General features: G+C 39.7%; 1 protein-coding gene across 3 annotated transcripts in view; it reads right to left on the bottom strand.

Moving 5' to 3' along the window:
* MYO1B (myosin IB) overlaps positions 1-21,543 on the bottom strand; it is a 106,941-nt gene that overhangs the window by 48,882 nt on the left and 36,516 nt on the right. For all 3 annotated transcript variants that reach the window (XM_030952911.1, XM_030952913.1, XM_030952914.1), the window contains exons 4-7: positions 10,440-10,534; positions 7,363-7,467; positions 4,350-4,396; positions 1,651-1,714 (exon numbers count right to left, since the gene is read on the bottom strand). In XM_030952911.1, the coding sequence (XP_030808771.1) occupies positions 1,651-1,714; positions 4,350-4,396; positions 7,363-7,467; positions 10,440-10,534 (311 nt within the window). The remainder of the gene's footprint in view (positions 1-1,650; positions 1,715-4,349; positions 4,397-7,362; positions 7,468-10,439; positions 10,535-21,543) is intronic.

The following is a 21,543-nucleotide window of genomic DNA, read 5'->3' as shown; positions in this document are numbered from 1 at the left end:
CTGTGACATACCCTGCCAAGGATGAGGCATTTCATAGTTCAACAAGTAACATCTTTTCCTCAGCAGGGCTTGCTTACACATCAGGTCTTTTTTCTTAAATTGAAATTAATCTCCTTGCTATTAGATATTTATTACATGCGACAAGACAGAAAGAATGCCTAAAACAGGCATATTTTAGATGGATCCAAAAATATGTCTGCCCTTTGATACATATGTCATCACATCATTACAATTACATGTAATATTATAATTACACCATGCAGAGATTTATGGGGCAGATAAACTACAGAGCAACTATTTGGACTGCCTTTTGATATGACACAATATTTTAATTACATGACTCAGTGCAGTACTTTCAAAGACAGACTGTTAAATGTCCACCCTTACAAAGAACGGCTCATTTTTATGCATATATTTTGAATGTGAAGTAAAAAGAAACAAATAACAGCCTTTTAGAACCTTCTTGTTCACATTTAATTATTATGAATATATTATGTTTGGCCTCCAATTTTGTTAACTACCAAATGTCAAAGCTAATAGATAGCCATAAACACTTATATAGTGACTAATTTGAGTTTCAAGATCTAGTCTGTAACAAAAAATTAGGCTCTTCAGGCACAGTTCCAAAAGGTGATGTGGTTGAGAAAAAATGTCTGCCCTCTGAAAAAAGCCAAACCCTACATTTATGTGCAAAATTCCTCATAGTGTTTTTAAAATGTTTATGTTATATATGGAGAGTACAGTTCACCTTGGGTGAGTCTCATTATTTCACAACCAGCAAAATGCCAGTGGTGTCAGAAGTCACATCTTTAGAAGGAGCAATGAATTTGGCTGAGTGGAATGAGAGGTCAGGGCTAGGTCAGTGACACCTAGTATAGTCACTCACTGCCCTCTTCCTCCCCTTTTAAAAATAAGAAAACCAAACAAATATGGCTTTATATAGCACTCAGGAGGAATTTATTTTAAAAGCTGCACTTAAAACCTCAAAAGAAAAGCAAGTCAAAGCATTCTGGGCTGCCATTCAGTTCCCAGCCCTTTTTTTCCCCAACAGAGAGCTGGTCAGAATTTCTGAATTGCTACAGGTGTCATAAAACAAGCTCCAAGGCCACCTTTGCCTCCCCAAATTCAACATCCTCTCTCATTACAAACCTTTTCCTACACTTTGAGGTGTATAAATTTGTACAGACAGCTTTGGTTCCAAGTAAATGCACTCATCTCATGGTGATCTCCAGCACACTCTCGATCACCCTTGAAAATTACAGGACAGCATCTGCCATAAATACATGACCCATCAAACCTACTAACACATCTGATTCCAGGGATTCAAGAATAAAAAAAGACCCTGAGATATCCATGTGCATCCCTCACCAGCTTCAGAGACAATACAGACTCACACACATCACTCAGTACCTTTGAAACAACACAGTAAATTCAATATTCATGCTTACCTCTTCAAGTCTGTTTTCACTTCCTCTAAGGTACATTATTCAGCACCACAACAGCAATAAAATTAAAAAGCAGAATTTATCACATGATGGAGAGCTATTCTATTAGACTAACACAGGTGATCTTTTCAATAATTTAACCATCTTCCTTTCTACAGAAAACATTTTAATCTGTGAATATGCTGGTATCAAAAGTAATACTCACAGTTGCTTATAACTCCCCCAAGTGGGTCACCCTTGAAATCAAACTCAATATCCATGTATTTTCCCTGTGAAAGCAACAGATTTTAAGATTATAATTTCTGTTTAAGAAAAACAGAAGTTCAAGACATTAAGTCAGTTGGTTGAAAGAGCAATCTGACAATCTCCTGTCTGATTTTTGCAGAAGAGAAAATTATCAAAATCTTCTAAGTTGTTATCACAGGCAGGGATTTTTATGGAAACAGCTTTAGTAGGGTCTGTAAAGCAACCCAGTAACTTGCTCGGTTGCTAAGGTTCTATGAAGAAAACGCACATTGTACGAACTTCCACCGGAGTGCCAAGAACACCAAACAACCCCTGCAGCCATTTAGGTAGGGCCACACTTATTTACCGAGGGATGCAGGAAGAAATTATCTTGCAGGAAGAAACGATCTTCTTTTCTCCCTGGGAGCTGTGGGAGCGTGAAGCACGGCAGCTGAAGGAGAGCCGCTGAGCCTGGCCCCAGGCAGCGGCTGGCAGCGATTGCGGGGCGTCTGTCCCCAAGAGTGGGACATCTGTCCCCGAGCGTGTGCCTGCCTTGTAAAAGTGATGGATTCTTCCCACTGAACTCTTTCCCTCGGAACTCAGGAGACCAGAGGCAACAATTAACGGGCTGTCACCGCACAAGCCGTTTCAATCCCGCCGCGTTTCCTTGACTCCTGCCTGACTTTTCCACATCACAGAAGATTGCTCCAGTCTTTGGATCGTTTTAATTTATTTGACAAGTGCTTAATGTAGTAACAGCTACATTTAACAGTGACAAAACGGACAGACTGTGCAGAAATGGCAACAGCAGTGCTGCTCGCCTTGGCAAGGGAGTTTATAAAGATAAAAGCTGCTGGTAGTAATTCAGCCAAATTCCACCCTCTGGCACACACTCAGCAGAGGACACGGTGAGGAGGGTGAGGCACTGAAATGGGCTGCCCAGAGAAGCTGGCCAGATTGGACAGGGCTCTGAGCAGCCTGGTCCAGTGGAAGGTGTCCCTGCCATGGCAGGGGGGTGGAATGAGATGGTCTTTAAGGGCCCTTCCAACCCAAACCTAAGATTCTAGGACAAAAACAATACATTGAAAAGCCTCGTGTTTGTATTTCCTTATTCACTTCATTCATTGGGTTTTGTTTATTTTTCTATTTTACTTTTTACTACAGAACATAAAAAACCAAGTACTTTACACTGATTCACTCCAAAAAACTTACTAATTTACTGGATATTTCATCAAGATTGACTTGACTCTACTTAAACTCTATTTTCTTTCCTATACTGTATTGTTCAAGGTTAATTCTGAGCTGATTCAAATTTCAGAGAGAAAAAAAGTAAATCAGATAATTAAATTCTCATTTCCCAAGGACTAGGACAGCTGGGTGTTTCCAAAAGTATTTTTAGCTCACTGTTTATAAGTGGGGACTTGAAAGACAAAATAGTTGTTAGTTCCACTTTGTCCTGGAAAGACTTCTGGGCTGTCAGCTCATCATTTCTGCAGTGTCATGTCTGATAATTGCAGTCCTCCCAGCCTTTCTATTTAAAAAAAAAAATCATTAAAAACCTCTACAGGTGCCCCAAATTTTGGCACTGCCCTTGTGATGAAGACCCCTTGCTCTGTTCACAATCAGAGGCAATGAGCTGCAGAAAGAGCCTTCACAGACTTGTGGAACATCATCAGCTCTTGAGAATTAGAAGGTAAGGGGATGAAATCTCCCAAGTGGAAAAAAAAAAGCCACTCTCCAATCTCTCAATGTCCAGAACTTCTATCCATTTGCTTTAACTCACAACACACCATTCTCCCAGTGAATCGATTTTCCTACTCTTGTCAACTTCACACATCTCACAATATTGCTTTTCTGGACACAAGTGAGCAAGTGACAGAGTTGCATTCAGCTTTCTGATTTTAGCAGGAGAAACTATGACAAGTACCCACACTTCTGAACCTCTCAACTCCAGCATCAACTTTTCCGGTTTTTCAACTGTCAGTTTTGGTAATTTCTCATTCCATTCCATGCACAAAAAAGGTTGAATTCAACCAGTTGATTATAAATAATTTAAGGAAAAAAATAACATTACAAATGTTCATATTAAAAACTAAAGGTGCAAACACATTTTGAAATGTTATAGAAAGCAAATGGGAACCTAAACTAGTCATTTTAACCCAAAAAAATATACATATGAATGGGAAACAAGATCACATGGAAATACCTACTTGCTAAGCAGACCAGTTGCTGGGCACATGGTCTCTGACACTAAAGCCACCAGTGCCAGAAAATTAAAGAATCCAGCTGCTCTGTAATTATGTTTTCATCCGGTCACAGGCTGCCACATCCTAATTTTGTTTTTCTTTTTTAGCCTCTGCTTTAATATTCAATTGAACTCTATGCCCATATCATAAACGAACAAGATTTCTGGCCAGGAGGTGAAACATCTTTGAAGAGGCATCACTAATCGTGCCCTACTATCACAATGGGGAAGGAGAACATGCTCCTGTGTCCAAATTAAATACTGACTGTTGCTGTAGGTGTTCACCTTCTTCAAGAAGTCCTCAGACAGCTACAAGAAAGCTCCTCAAATTATTTCTTCCCTCTTTATGGCTGCCTTGATGGTTGATACATGGTAAAACAGAAATAGCCAACAGCAAAGCACACTCCTTGAAAAGGACTGAAGGAAATACTTACAAATCTAGAGGAGTTGTCATTCCGCACAGTTTTGGCATTTCCAAAAGCTGGAGAAAGAGAAAAAACAAATACAACAAGCAAATCTATCAGTAAAAAAAATATTTAAATGCTGAAATATCTAGGTCTGCTTGTATATTTAAAGGAATTACAGACTTCCAAGAAACAATGCCCTGTTCATTGTATGGGCATCAGCCCCTGGGGACAGAGTGCGACAGACATGATCACAAATACCAAAAATCTACAGAAGTCCAAAGAGGTTTTGTCTCAACACTTTCCTTGTTTAAAAAAGCTAAAGAAAAATATACAAGAGGAAATGGTTCCAAAACAAAACTGTACCCATATTAAGCATATATCTTTGGGGTTTGAATCAACAAATTCATAATTTTATTACCCAAATAACTTTAAATAGATGAAATACTACTTCTTCTTCATTTCAGAGAAAGAAATGAATCCTAGTTCCCCAAATACATTAAAAGCTGGAGGCCAGAAGTGAAGAAATTACAGAATGACACTTAAAAATTGTTTGGATAGGACCGTTTAATCAATGCTTTGAAATTGATTTATTTACACCATTTCAACTCATTAATCCTACCTCAAGCGGAATATTATTCAGCTGAAATCAGTTCACAATGAAAGTTTGTCTTCAGCCTGACCTAAACTAGCTTTCTGAATAGTTTGGTTTAAAATTTCTTTAGCTCAAGTTTAATGACAATGAAAATTCTCTGAGAAAGGACTGCCCAGGGTGACATTCAGATGGAGAGCCATCATCTTAGAGCATGGGCAGGGCAAGAACTCAGGCAGGAGGACAATTCAAGCTCTCAAACTCCCACATTGTCCAAGCACATGGAGTCAAACAGGAGCGTCCCCTCCATCATTAGGTACAGCACTCCTACTTCCAACAAGAGACTTTATTTATCCCAGTATTTATTTACATAGCATATATATACTCGAAGATCAAGTCAAGTCAACGTTTTTTGGACAGCAATAAATACATGCCTTAAGGCTTCCACACACTTGCATGAGTAGACTTATTCTTGACCAAAGAACTAGAGCCAAAATGAAAAGTTTGTTGATCCTAAAGGCCAGGATAAGTGAAAGAATTGTTTTTAAATCTTTATGCCCTGCAATAAATCATCTTTTCAACAACCAAATCTCTGAGCTGCATTTTCTTAAACACTGTGCTGAACAGTAAAGTCATTTATAACTGCATGGAGCCAAGCACAAATGTTCCATTATAAAGCATGAGGCACATTCCTTGGTTTTCCCTAAAGTTCATTGTTTCTAAAAGTTAATTTACAGTAGCAACTGTAGTTTAATAAAAATAATCCCATAAGATAAATTATGCATATGTAACATTTATGTAATTTTCTTGCACTGCAGTTTGACTGAAACAGAACTACATAACCAAAGAAAAATAAATCTAACCACAAATGCTTAATTTCTTTCTAAAACCAAGCAGCCAGGCTTGCTCAGTTTTTATTCCTTACAGAATAACCCCGTGTCCAACCTTCCAAAAAAGCTCAACAGGCATTACCAGCCCATCAAGTAGAACAAATAGTACCTTGAAATGATAAGGCAATCATCATTTATCATCATAAAATGATAAGGCAATCTTCAGTAAGCTCAGCTGATTCCTCTCGCATTAAAACAAAGCTTCACAAACCAACAAGAAATCAAACTCATTTGGCAGTCCCCGGGGAACAATCCAGCTTGGGCAAGAAAAGCCTCAGTACCCACCATGCCATTTCTGTCTGGATCTGAAATCTGCTTCCAGAACAGTGATAAAACAACACAGCTCTTCTCTGTGAACCCTAAACAATGGAGGGTTGCAATCCCCCCATTCACCTTTAAGGGGAACACAGCTGATCATCAAAGAAAGGCTTATCCAGCACTTCTATTATTCTTAAATGTCAACATTTCATCCCTTCTTTACAAGTCTTTGCATACAACTTCTGGTTTGTGTACAAAGATCATGTTTTAACCATCCACTTCCCCACTGCTCTCTGCCCAATTTCTTGCATTCCCTTTCATTTTATTATTTTTTTCTACTTTTCCCTCTGTTTTCACTTGCAGAGTCCTTGCCCCCTATAGGTTCCAATTCATCACCTATAAGCAAGGCAATAAACATAATGTTGACACTCAAAAGTCTTCACAAACACCACATATGATCTGGCCAAAATGCAAAATTGTCTTTTGACAACTGACTTTGTCTCAGCACCACAACGGCTTTGAAAATTCTGGGTAAGACTGAGCCAGGAATCAACACAATAGGTCTAAATAAGTCAGTGCCAACCAAGGAACTTCTGAAGGCAATTATTAGACAATGGGAGAGAACTGCAAGCTTTGAGGATCATATATCCTATCTCCAGGATTAAAAAAAAAAATTAATTCTGTTTCTGGCAGCCAACATCTTTAAATTAAAATCACTAATTTAAAAAATGAAAGCCTTTCACGGGAGAGCAGGAATGGCAGCTGTCAGGAAGAGCAGGCCAGCAATCACCAGACCCAAGAAACAGTAAGTCTCAGGGAACAACAGGCATGCATATGGATTGGCTTAGTTTTTTTTCTAAGATCCATTCCATCACCCTTTTTTTTTCCCTAAAAGAGAAATAATGCCTTACAGAGCTTGTTTGTTTACTAGAGACTATAATAATATGATTTGGAAGGAAATGAATCAGAGGGACTGAAGTGAAGTCAAGTCTTTTGATACAGGCAAGCATCATCAAGGCAGGGTTGAGAAAGGGTTAGCCCCTCTGAGAGCAGCAGGAGGAGGTTGGGAAGCATGACCTAACTTCCTGAGCTCTTCCTAAATGAGGGAAACCATTTTCTTCTCAAGAAAGCCTACACACAGCTGAAGAAAGTCCTGCAGATGTATTCACGTAAAGCATCTCCTATGGATTTGGACACCAAACAGCAACAAAACATCATCAGACACAGTTTTCCAAACCAGCTCAGCTGGAACACCAGTGCACACACAGGTAACATGTTGGCACATACCCAGTGAGATTCTTACCTTCAAGGACCGGATTTGACTGCAAAAGTTGTTCTTTTACTTGATTAACCTCTGCCCCTTTTCCACACACAGCAGCTACATATGACATGACAAGTTTGCTTGCCTCTGTGGGGGAGAGCCAAATAAAACAGTGATAAGCATTGGCAAAAAGGCTGTGATGTGACTTTACAGACTAATTCTCCATCACATTTTCCCAATGCCAGACAGGACCTGCGAGCACATTCATCTCAGTTTTCTCCTGCACTGTTGTACCATCTGCAAATGCAGAAGGAGCACACCCTGCTCTGAGACCCATGCCATTACATCAGCAATTCTCTTGATTTAAATACCTACAAGCCTCTACCCAAGCTAAAAAAAGCCACCACTGGATACAGCACATTACCTGCTCCTTTTTAGCCTCAGTAAGAGGCATTCTTCAAGGGAAGAAGATTATCCCCTGCTGACACATTGAAAATGTTTTAATCTAGCCTGAAAATAAACAGGCCCAGGCAGTTTCAAGACACAAAATTCAATCAGTTTATATCAACAGATACACAACAAGTGCAAAATACAACACTTATACATATGTAATTACAACTCTAATCTACAAGCAACTGAGTAACTGCAACATCACCTAACGTGCTGCAGTCTGAAAGTAAAACCAAAAGAAAATGTGAAGCATTCATTTAAACAATAAAACTAGTTTGGAGTTGCTTTTAAGAAAGTTTGGAACAATTTTTGGATTTTCAAAGCTGAGTTCATATGGGTGTCAATCACCCATGACAGAAACAAAGATTAGATAATCCATCCAACCCTTCTGTTATTGCTGGTCAGGCAAAAGCAGCTGGAAAACGATTTGGTTTATAAAGAGAGTCTGTGATGGTTACTACAATGCAAGATAGTGAAATTTCAGGCAATATAGGCTGATATATAATGTAATTACTAACAGCTGGAAACCCTATCAATTAGACCGTGGTCATAAAAAAAAAAATCATTACATTTGTAACAGATCTTCAGAGATCTGTTACAAATTTAAGTGTCTCATTTCAGGAAAGAACTGACAGACGAGACGTTTTCCCTTGGATTTTGATTTTTCCTATTTAACCAAATTTGTCTGTTAGCATTATATTACTATCCCATGTGTAGAGGAAAATGAGCACACCTGCCACACAGGAAGCAATCAGGGAGCAAAAACTTTAGGTGTGCTCAGAAGGCTCCCATCTCCTTTATTTGTGCCTCAAGCCCAGCTCCCATTTTTCACTCTGTTCCCTTCAGAGCTTGGAATTACCCAATTATTTAATTCAAAATATTTCCTAAAACAGTCAACATCTTTAAGCACAGGCACTCAATCACTGAGAGAAACATGCATTGAAGCAGCAAAAAAGCTATTATAATAGTTTACACACAATGACTTCAATACAGGTTTTGAATATTAGCAAAAGCAAATAAAGGCCCTTTCTCTTATTAGGAACTCTGTTGGCCCAAGAAAGACATCAGGAAGGGAGTTATCACCCTAACATTTCAAAACATTTAAATAAACCCCTTATTCTGGTGATGCACCATGTTTTTTTGCCCAATGTAACTACCAGTTAACATTAAAAACATGCAGAGAAACAAGGACAAAATTGGAAGCAAATAAAAAGATTCAACTGATGACAGCTCAGTTTCAGTTCTTCCAGGGCAAAAATGTCAACTATTCTGGCTACCAAAAATTTAAAACACAACCATATAGTGTATCTGTAGTAAGAAGTTTGTTTCCTTAACTCCAGGAACTTCCTACCCTCTTCATCCCCTATTTGGTACTTAACTTTACAAAAAAAGAAAAATTCATATTATTTCCCATATAGCTATAAAAATTACAGAACCCTCAAAATCTCTATACAAATCTAAATGCACTATTTACATATAGAGAAGTTCAACAACTCAACCTCTGATTCACCTTTCAAATGAATAAATCAATAATATGTGTAGGCAGTTGTATGAGCTGCTTGATAATTCACAATTTGTGAGGAAACCAAGACATTAAACACCACCAGTCCAGGGCTCTTTGCTAAAGTCTGAGCTTCTAGACAGAAGCTCAAAGAGTCATATTAATAAAGCTTGGGGTTTTTAAACTACACTTCTATTGAACAGGTTTTCCTGTCATTGAATTGTAAATAAGGTTTCTATTACAAGACTTCAAGACTTCTTAATTGGGTGCCACTAATCTAAAAGCACTAAAGATGATGATTACACTTTAAACACTTTTATACCTTTCCAAAGTCTAGGAAAGCAACTTCTTGTTACCTACTTTGCTCAGAATAAGCACACAAAGCCCCACATATTCTCAGATGCAAAGGAAAAATCTCCCAAATTACTTGGAAACAGATGTACGCCTTCCTACCTGCTGTCTCTTCTGCAAGTCACCTCTGTTTTAAATTGCTGTCTTTGAAAATAACTGGCTTCTTTCTTTTTTAAGGTCTACTTAAAATGTACTGCAGTTATGCAATCCTCTCTTGGTTTCTACCCTTCCAGTTTAAAAACCAGCAGTGGTTTTCAAGGAGATGTCAGCTTTGCCTAAGAAACTCGGTGTTCTGGTACACAAGCCAGTCTTAGCACTGCAGCTGAGCACAGCGTGCAAAGGGCTGATAAAATTTCCAAAGTAATCAGCTACAGTTATTTCTTTTCCTTAGATAATTAGTATAATCCAGTTTTTAAAGGCATGTGTTTACTGAGAGACAAGTGGAAGTATCAAGTCTAGAAAACTCTAGAGCATTCAGCTTTCCATGCCTTCAGGTTTCCCACCAGGACAGTCTAAACATTTTCTGGCCCTTGCAATACTGCGTGACAAGTCAGCCTGACTTTGGTACAACTCTGGATACTGATGAGGACACTGTACTAACATGACATGGGATTTCAATGTGGTTACAGTGTGAAAAAAAACATTATTTTATGTGAGTTCACAGCTTCAGCAACAAGTGTGGCAGCACTCACTCTCTGCAATGGCCAGACACAGAGAATTACTGACATCTCTCAACTCAGTTACTGACTCCAGCTTCCCTTTGCAAGGCTCTGAGCAGCCCTGAATGGTTTTTAATCAGATCCTAAGTGCTCTTTACCTGTTTTCCCAGCTCCACTCTCTCCTGTGATAAGGATGCATTGGTCTTTGTCCTGGTCCCTTAAAGACCTGTAGGCTTCATCAGACAGAGCAAAGCTGCAAAGAAAGAAAGAGCCAATTGAGAATTAGGAAAAAACAAAACAAAACAAAACAACCAAACTACCAAATATTGATGATAATTACAATCTGTCCTTTGCACAGCCAGGCAGGCAAAAAAAAAACAACAAAAACCCAAAACTCTCTAAGTGCTAATGTTCCATAAGCGATGAAGCACTCTCTTTTCAGAATGTAAAGACCCACAGAAGCAAAATGGATACTTTTTCTCAGAGGCTTACTTAGACCTCCTTCAGGAACAAGCAAAGATAATCTTGAAGTTTTGCTAAAGATAGCAAAGTCAAAACAAAATAACAGAATTTTAGGGAAGTGTAGCTATCTTTCTTCATTGAACAAAATGTCATATTCTCCACTGAAAAAATGTTAATGCAACATCAGGGCATGGTTTGTCTGAAGATGACTCTAAGATAAAGGAAAGAGAAGAACCCTGAGCAATATTTACACCATAAGCCACAATTTCTACTCAGTAAGAAGAAATCTCACAACCTTATAAAACACTGAACATTTTAAGCCTTTGGGTACAGCTGGACTTGTGCATGAATATGCAGAATTATTTCCCACTAACTCTGTTCTTATCCCAGTAAGTGTGATGTCATTTAGGGAGCCTAAAGAATATAACAAGAACCAACAGATTTCCTGTACCAAAAATGTCCTTTCCTGGAGGCTCAGAATATCATGACCCTGAAACTCCTGGGCTGCAATTTGAATCCAGATGTGCTCTGCTGCCATGCAGCAACATATACTTTGGAGAAGTGCAGATGGTTTACTTATATTTAGTTTTCTTTAGTAGTAATTTTGAGACAGAACAAAGTTTTTTCTTTCATCTGCATTTTCCAATTAATGGAATGAAGTACTCTGGAAACTAAGCATTTTCCCCTCAGAAAAACTTAAACAAATAGTATCTGAAAAAAGGACATAAAAGCAAAATCCAAATAAAAAGGCACAAATGCATAACCCAGTTAAAGAAAAAATATTATATCCAAACACAGCATGTTTTTATATGAAATAAACAGCTGTTCAACAGACCAAGACCTTTTGTTAGATTACTGCATCTAGTAAAATATTTAGTGTTTATATATCTCCAAAAGTGGATATTGTTTATTATTTACAGCAAACAAACCATGTATGAAAAACAGAAATGAACTCTCAGGTCAACATAAGATATAGTATCATTGCAGGTTCAGTGCACTTTTTAGAAACTTGATTCTTTATTCTACAACAGTTTAGGAGTTTCACATTCAGCTGATAAGAGCAAACAGATCAAGTGTTTGTTTTGGACAGCACAGCTATAGGGTGCTTTTTTCACAGGCTCCTTTACAGAAGAGCAAGCTCTTTGTCATGACACCAGTGATGGGAAGCAGGAACAACACAATGCAGGCAGTGAGAGCCACTCAGGGCCTTGCCTACAGGCTCCTGCTGCTGCAGTTTGAAAGCTTCAAATATTAAACCTACATCTACTAAAATCAGCCATTTAAAAATCTTATTTATAAGTATAAATATAATATCATATATAAATATATAAAAATTACATTAAGTATATATTTATATACATTTGATATATTTTATATATAAATATATATTAATTATATCCACAAATATATAAAATATAAATATATATAGATTGTATTAAAATATAATTATATAAAAATTATATATAATATATAAATATAAATGTAAAATACTTATTGCTATCACTGTCCCTTAGCTTCAGGCTTCCCTCCTCAAGAAGTTTATCAAAAGCATGACATGTTGTCAGCAATTTACCATCAGGTGCATGTGCAATACCATTTTTTCTACTTCCTCATCCCTCACCTGTATTAGACTCACCTCACATTTGCTTATTTGGGTTTTGGTTTTGTTTGGCTTTATGGTCACATCATGTTACCAGCCCAGCCACCCTCTGCAAGAGACCAGGCAACCAAGTGAGGGCATTCTGGAAGATTTGGAAAATGAGGAACTGAAACAGCTCACAGCTCCTTTGCCCCTAAGCACTGACACCCTCCCCTGCCTCTCCAGGGCCTGCCAGGGATGCTCAGGCCATCGATTCCCCCTCTTTGTGTCCCTCCCATCTTCTCTCCTGCAGCACATCTGCCTGCCCAGCTCCACCTCTCTCCCTGCTCTTCCCCAGCCTGTTTTGTCCGAGGCACTAAATTACAATTCTCCTCTCTGCACAGATGGCTGGACCATCCACTTAACACCCGTGATCAAAGGCCATGGACTCCTTTTGATACACATCCCACCCAAGCCAGAGCAGGGCTGATCTCTCAAACCTTAATGCTGCTGTGCTGACTGAAGCATTTGAACTCAGTAGTTCAGCTGGAGGTGAAAATGTGTTTACAAGAGAGTAGCAGGCTGTAATGTTTTCAGCATTACAACAAAGTCACATTGTGATGTGGCCAACATGCTGGAGAACTAGCAAGAAAAATATAAAATATTCTGCTGCTGCTGCTGAGAGACCATGACACAATTTCTGGCACCCATTTCACTGTTTGGAATCCAAACTACAGTAGCAGTAACACTTTACCAGACTCTGTTACAGGACATATTTAGGAAATTAATAATATTTGTTAACTGTTGCTGCAGATATACTTGCAATTTGAAAAGCACAACAGCACTCAGAAAAGCTTATTCCCCAGCACAGATTACCTTCCTTTTCGCAAAAAAAAAAAAAATTAAAAGCAACAGGATGCAGATGAAAGAAATAAACTTCCCTGAGCGTTTATGGGCCACATGAGACAAACTTAAACAATAATGCTGTGATTTCCACAGGTTTGACTGAGGGAAACTGTCTTTCAGCAAGAAGATAAGACTCTGAGACACTTTTTAAATTTACAGACTGCATTGCTCATTCTGTGCCTCTTGTCCTTCAAAGAATCTTGGCCATCAACTAGTTTTTCACTTTTGAAACTATTTTCTTGGCAGTAGTTTCACACTGGAAAATGAAATCAGCATCCAGCACAGAGGAAGTATTCTCTGTTGATAGACTGAGTTACGAGTTAATCAGCTTAGTACCCATTCATCTTTTCTAATACACTGAATTTAAGTTTCTCAACAGCCCCTGTCAAAACGTATTTTACTGCTTGATGTATTTATTAACTCTGCCTGCACTGCATAGTTAAAGACACCAAATCATGCTTTTTCTCCTTCCTCCACAGAAAAACTGAGAGCCTAATGCTGCAATGAGGTTTCTGAAGTTGGAGGAGAACAGGGGATTTCATCCAGTTCTGGTTTAATCCAATCTAGTCAGAGATTTACGGCCATTTTCTCAAATCTGTACAACTCACAAAGCCTAATAATACCCTACCTGGGTATCAAATATGATCTACTACAGACAAAAGAAAAAAATAAGTGAACTCATTTCAAAAGAAGTTTTGCATAAGTACCTATCAAAACTGACCCTGTAGAAGTGTTGTAAAATCTATCACAGATATTTCAACCATTGTTCCAACAATCCAATTGGAGGAGGAATAAACAAAATTATTTTTAAACAACTAAGACTTGTCTTTCTGGCACTGCAAAAGAGCAATAGCACATTTCTGTCAGTCTGTACAAAGATCTTTATCTCAAAGAAAAAGATATATCAATTCAGATGTCATTTGACTTTCATGACACAACATTACACCTCACAGTCCTTCCTACCTATTATCAACATCTTTAATAATCTTTACAGTAACAGAAAATCCAAACAAAAACAAACTTTGAGTCTTTTAGTTCAAACTCTATCTGATAGAAAATAGAATTCCATGCTATTGCCTATTTGTTTAAAAAAATAATTTAATTTAAGAACATTTAAGTTTAACACATATTAATGGTCTAGAGAGCACAAAGAATCCTAGCCTTTTCCTTTAAGCAACATGAAGAGACATGGCTCTGTGAAGCTACATTGGCAACCATGGATTTAAACCACATACCTCTCTTTGAGCCACCTCCCAATTACAGAGCCCAAGGAAAATTTCAGAATAGTTTAAAAAGCAGTTATAAACCATGTGTTTCCAATTAGCTGATGAGTGCGTCAGCACTGTCAGTTACCATACCTTATAATAAGCTCTCCTTTGATTTTTAGGTTTTCCTGGAGGAAGATGACATCCTCTTACCACAACAAACACAGAAATCTTTACTGGAGCTCTCTTTTAGCTGAGACTTAAGTATAGAAGCAACTTGAAATTGAAAGGCCGCCCACACCTAGCTCAGTAAGAAGGCTCTGCTTCTTTCTAGCACAGCCTCTTCAGCCACAAGCTCCAGATGGCCAGATCTGTCACAAAGTCCTAACCCAAAAACTTAACAAAGGGAAACAGCACAGCCCTCCAAGGGAGACTTCCAAAGGGCTCTGGCACTTTTCAGCATCCCAACAGCATCTCTGTGTTAAACTGTGTTAGACACTCTGTGTCTCTGGGGTCAGGAAGAGACAGAAGCCAGGTTCCCACCAGCTCACCCTGAAACAAGCAGCCAGTGCAGCATTTGAATACTCCAGACTGCACCCACAATTACAAAAGCCATAAAAATCTCATTCTTATAAGTCAGAAATTCACTTCACAGCTTTTCTACCACCTTTTTCCTTCAAGCCAAATTCACCAAGATCAGTATTTGCCAGATTCTGGTACTTATTTGTGGTATCATTTTCATGCTTCCTTTCATTTTCCTTAGCATTCTCAATTAAAAGTAACTCATTAACACTATTTTAAATTCTCTCAAATTGCTCTGCTCATGCACTAATAGAGTCAATTCACTTATTCACCAGCTGTTGCTTTGATTCAGAGATCCTGGGTCCCCATTTCAGAACATCTATTGCTTAACCTTGGCCATGGAAATGAGGAAAACCTCTTTTCTTGACTGTTCCAATCCCTCATGAAGTAGAGTCCTGGTACCAGGGCTCATTTCTGCCCAAACATGTCTAAACACACTGGCAGGATGCTAAAGGCCAGTGCTTATCAAAAACTACATACCATGCTAGACTAAAAAAAAATAGTGGTAATACATAAATTGTGCATGCACTTTTAATATAAATTTTTATATAAAATGTAATTTAATTACTGCAAGTTTACTTAAGAGCATAATTTAATTTCCTTCCTTCTCTTTCTGAATGCACAGAAGCGCTCAATAGCAGGGTAACAGCAAAGAAATTATTCCATTCTCTCATGACATGCAGTGGGAAAGCATCAGAATTATATTTTGTTTCAGTATGAAAATCCTAACAACCTGAGCTAAGAAGAGTTGAAGCAGATTTTATAAAGTGCTTTGAGGCTTTATGTTGTAAATCATCACTATTTGCTATATATATTCCCCCACCCACTGAAGCTCAGTGGAAAATTCACCATTCAGGAAAAACAACTGTAAGGGATTATTTATAGTATTAGCTCATGGTGCAGAATCATTTAATTGCCCTAAGGATAAAAAGTACTCCCATTTTCCATAATTACAAACTGTCTCATGTTCATAGCTTTGACACACTTGAAAAGAAAAGGTTGATTAGCCTGCCACTGGAGTGAATAAAGTAACAGCTGAATTGATGGAGCATCAGCTAGGATGGACCTTCACAGGCAAGCAGCTGCTCTTTCAAACATGCCAGTCAGGGGGGAAGAAAATAAAACAAATTTAAACACCAGGATAAAGAGGTGTGCTAAGACAGATGGAAAGCCTTTGCTCCTATTCATATCTTCCATTTTTATTTTCCTGGTGAGCACAGAACCCTGTTTTATCAGCAACACTGTGTGGTAACACACTCAGCAGAAGGCCTGCACAGGCCTCCCCACTTTGTCATTCACATGAGCCACTGGGACATTATTAGATGCAGAATAAAGCCCAAAGCTGTGCAAATCAGCCCACTGGATTTGTAAGAAGCAGCCATCCTTTACAGAAGGGAAAGGACAGAGTAAAAAGGAGGGGGAACAGGACAAAGCCTCTCAATTTTCACGAGTAGGACGCTTCTGTACACAGGCTAATATTAAGCCAGAGAGATTTGTTTTCTGATAGACTGGGAATATAATAGAACCTCTGATGCTCATATATACACTGCAGGTTTAGCAGAAGACTTGTCTCAGACCAATAATCTGAGGTCTGGACAAAAAGAAAAAAGTTCTTGCTGAAAATCTTGTCTCTCTCAGATTGAGGCAGATCTCCCTAGAGAGAGGTTCAGACAATGCGTCTTCCAAAATACTGTGCCTGTACAACCTCCCAGCTCACCAAAACCTGGTCCTTTTCCCACTCACAGGATGGCACATATTTCCACTCCAAAGGAGGTTTTATCAGTTTTGGTCACTTTCTTTTACTGTAAGTAAAAATTAAAAAAAATTTAAACCAACAGTGATCTTTCCCCAGCACTGTACAGAAAAGCCAAAACTGCAGCCATTGATTTTCTGCCTATTTCAACAACATCTAAGACATCTTGTTAGAGCTCACATTAACGTGATGGAAAACAAGAAGTGCCTTTTACCAGGAGCCTGTGACCCAGCTGTTGCTTTATTTTCCTTCAACCAGTGCAAAACAGCATCTCTGCAGCTGAGGATAACCATGCCACTTGCCAACCCAGACTACAAAATAAAGTCTCTCTGTGAGTTTTAGCAAGCCTGACAAGCATGGCCACATCCCATCCCAGAGCTCAGTGCTGTCAGCTGGCAGTGCTGGCAGTGCAATACACCCAGCAGAGCTTGAGGAGAGTGGCCTGGGCATGGCCCCAAGGCTGGGTCCTCCAAGGAAAGCAGGGAGCAGCAGGCAGAGCCCTGGTGCTGCAGATAACCAAGCCCACAGGCCCATGCCCTGCCCCCCTGACAGGTTTTCCATGGAGCACCAGCTTGAGCTGGGTGCCCCAGGGCACACCAAGCTGAGCTGACGTGTGCCAGTGCCACCATACCCACCACAACCACCGGCAGCTGCACACAAACAGGGCTCCTGCCTTGGCCCGAAGAAGGGAGCTAAAACAGCAAACTCCTCTTTGGAGCACCTTCATGCCATTGAAGGGAAGATACACATAAATTGAGGTGGGGCAGGGAAGCAAGCACCTCCTTGCTTCCCAGCTTGGCTTGCATTCCCTTTTGACTAGTCCCATTTCCTTGAATTAGATCAGCCAGCTGGATGGCACACAACCATCACCTCCTCCCCCATAGTGACACTCTGTGGTTCAGTCCTGCAGGAACCAGTAGGTCCCAGTCCCACAGCACCAGCCAGATGAGTCTGTCACCCAAACACTCTCTGACCCCAAACACCAGGCTGTGTTACCCCAGGCAGACACAGCTCCTACACAGCCACACAGGAGGACACGGACAGGCCACCCACACACCTGCCCCAAGTCAGTCTGCTGCCACCTGCACTGCAAAGATTTCAGGTTTCGTCAGGGAAAAGGCATTTCTGTTCACAAAATCAATAATTCTATTGGGCTATGATATCCTTGAAGGGAAGTACAGGAAGTGTTTTCTATTGTTTCATCAAAAATCAGATTTAATTAGATGTTTATTTGCTAGGATGAATCAGCAATTGCATGCTTGATTTAATGACTACCTAAACCAGCCAAGTCCTTACACTCTGTGTTCTTACTGCAAAACTACAGGCTGAAGCCTCCTGGTAGCCAAATTCTGCATCAGAAGCTGCAGGTTTTTCCCTGAACTGCCATTCCAAATGCACTGGAGGAGCCTGCAGACACCAGGGGAGAAGCAGCTTCACAGCACAGCAGAAATGCTGATGGCAAGCTCCTCCTTTTTCTCCATGGACCCTCTGAAGCTTCCCAGTCCCTGAGGCTGGGCTTGTAAAATTTGGTATTTATTCCACTTCCCTGGTTCAAATGGAGCAGCAAGGGGTCAGACAGCTGAACAGAAAGGGAAGGCAGGAGCAAACTGATTTGCCATGCTTGGCTTCTGTCAGAGTTTAACTAGAGGGCACAAAATTATTTAAAATCCCAGTTCACTGTTTCATCTGTGCAGAAGCAGATTTGAACTGCACTTCTGAGCTTTTGCATATGTGTGGAAATGAAGGGCTGCTGGGACAGGGAGGAAAAAGGGAGCAGGAGAAAACAGTCATTCCCTTTCTGCATTGAAATATAGAGACACTCAATATTTTTACAGAAAAATGAATTTGTTTCTGTACCTAATACAGAATCCGTCTAAAACTCAGAGAAGTTCACTTGCCAAACACACGTTTAGCTCAGCTTTGGTCAAATTTTACATAAATGAAATCTTTTTCTGCAGAGCAAGAAATCCCTTGGTTATGCTGCTACACCATGAGAATAACATGCCCCAAAAAACTGTAGTTCATCTTGCCTTAGCTGGCTACAAAGAATACATTTTCCATCAAAATAAAACAATGCAAACAAATTATTCCTCGTTTTTAAAACACAGATAGTGGTTAAAAAGAGGTCCTTAAAATTATTCACAGCTATTTCAGAAATAACAAGCCCAGACCACAGGTAAAGTTGGATACTTAGAAAACAAAACTCTATAATCCTGTTAGAGGAACAAGGATTATCACAACTTGTTTAGTCCTATACAGACAGGAATATACTATGAATTGCTTTTCTCCTTTATTTTAATTTATAAATAGGATGTATCTTTGGGACTTACAGTGTGTGCTGTTCGCAGACAGTGGCAGAGCACTGATTTGCTCTGTTCAAAAATTCCAGTGACTTCTTCCTCTCACAAATGAAACCACAACAGGGCTGTGCTGGTTGTGGGGTTTTCCTGGGGCACTGAAGGGCAGAGTGCTGCTCTTATGATTTCACATGAAAAAATGTTCAGCAAATAGTGTTCTATGTCTCTGCCTCAAAAAAACACTCTCCTGCTTAGCAAATAGAAAATCCTGCTTTTTTTCCTGCAGCCCTAGGAAGCAGCCTGAAGTCAGAAGGCAGAAATAAGTAATTTCCTCCTGATGCAGTGACAGCAGAGATACAGCAAGTCAAGTTTTGGAACCATGCAGGGTTTACTGATACTATGTGTTCATGCAGGCACTTCTCTCACTGCAAAGATTTTACTGCAGAACTATCAGTGCTTTCCAAACAAATTTGTTCTACTTTACTAACTCAAGAGAGAAAAATAAATTCATTCCTTTATTCTAAAGTCAAGAAATATGTTCCAGTACTCAGGGAGAGAAAAACAGCAAAGTGAGGTGCACAGCTTCACATACTCACTGCACAGAAAGGGACATGCTTTAGAAGGTCTCACCTCACAAAGAAATAATCTAGCACAAAGGTGAGAGCTGCAACATCTCAAAAGATACATTGCGGAGTGACCTCATAGCTCTGTCTGGTGAGACAGGTAAACAGATGTCAGCCATGTATTAGTGCAACACACTCCACTGGACTGCAACAGTTTGCCAGCAGAAAAAATGCCAAGCATTCCACCAAATTCCTTCCATGGTACTGGAGAAATGCAATCAGAGAATCATAGGACTGGACTGGAAAGGACCTTAAAGACCATCTTGTTCCAACCTCCCTGCCATGGGCAGGGACACCTTTGCTAGACCAGGTTGCTCCAAACCCCATCCAGCCTGGTCCTGAACATTTCCAGGGATGGGGCAGCCACAGCTTCTCTGGGCAACTGTTCCAGTCTCTCACCACCTTCTCAGTAATGAATTTCTCCCTGATATCCAACCCAAACCTACTCTTAGCCTGAAGCCAGTCACCTCATGCTCTTGTCCAAAATTCCTCTGTCCCCCTTTGTTGTGGGCTCCCTTCAGAAAGGCTGTAATTCTGTCATCCCAAAGCCTCTTCTCCAGGCTGAACAACCCCAAATCTCTCAGCCTTTCCTCCCAGCAGAGGTGCTCGATCCCTCTGATCACTTGGAGTCCTTCCAGCAGGTCCCTGTCCTTGCTGTGCTGGGAGCCCAGAGCGGGATGCAGCCCTGCAGAGGGGCTCCCACCAGAGCAGGGCAGAGGAGGAGTATTCCCACATCCTCAGAGCTACCTGTAAGCTAAACTAAGCTGCCAATCACCAGATTTGAAATCCAGGCTCTGTAACAAAGGCTAGAATGCAGCTGCCCACAAGCTTATCAGAGACAACAGTGACAGAACTGCAAATAAAAGTAATTCACTTATCTGGAAAACATCTGAAAGGCAATGTCAACACTATGTAATTACATAGTTATGCTGCTACTCTGCTCAGAGGTGTTACTGAATCCTTTTTGATTTTGCAAGTAACTCAAGTTCTCTTAACAATCCAAGTAGTTTGTTAAGAAGTTAAGAAGGCTTACACAACTTAATTTCTGCCTCCCAGCTCTCTATTCCAAATAAAATCCCTGCCATGAACCCTTGGGCAAAGTCGGCACTGGAGCTTATCTGAGCTCCTGAGAGCTTGTTAGCTCAGGTACAACATTGAGCTAACAAGTCTATCTAGTCTATTAAATGCCATTTGCTCAAGTTTGTGAATGAGATTTGTGGACATATGTCCAAAATTATATTTCTATGAATGGTGAGAGCAAGAAATGAAAAGCCTCCTTCAGACTGCTCAAACATGAGGCTCCAATTCAGCCCATGTGGGCTGTTTCCAGTAACAATTTACTGCATCTACGTCCTTGGTTGGAATGCTGATGCTCAAGGAGGATGTCAACTGCACATATTTGTTCTCATCCTCACTAGATCCTCACTAAAAATCATCTTGGAGTAATTAAGACCAGTTGAAGCTTGAACTCCACAAGGTTTAGCAACTAAAAATCATTTGTGCAGTATGTAAAATGGAAACTGTATGGAAGAAAAATGCAGATTTAAACTAATTTACTGAAATGACCACAATTAAACTGTCTTTGTAGTTCAGACCTTTGTTTGTAAACCCGAGTCCCAGCTCTCTTATCTGTTCAAAACATAAGTACAAGATTATTCAGTGTGCTAGACTGTAAATATTAAGACTGTATTTCCTGATTCCTAACATGAAAAAGTTTATCCTTAATAACCCAAACTCCATTAACCATGCTGTACCCAGAGCTGAATAAAACAGAGTCTTTTGCATAATGCTGCTGATAAAAAGAGATTGAATGGGAAATGATCTGCTGTTAACAGTGGTACAATATATGAAATTT

Source organism: Camarhynchus parvulus, chromosome 7 (genome assembly GCF_901933205.1).
Source record: "Camarhynchus parvulus chromosome 7, STF_HiC, whole genome shotgun sequence".
NCBI classification, from domain to species: Eukaryota; Metazoa; Chordata; class Aves; order Passeriformes; family Thraupidae; genus Camarhynchus; species Camarhynchus parvulus.
The sequence above is the reverse complement of the archived record's forward strand: the minus strand, read 5'-3'. Positions and strand labels throughout refer to the sequence as shown.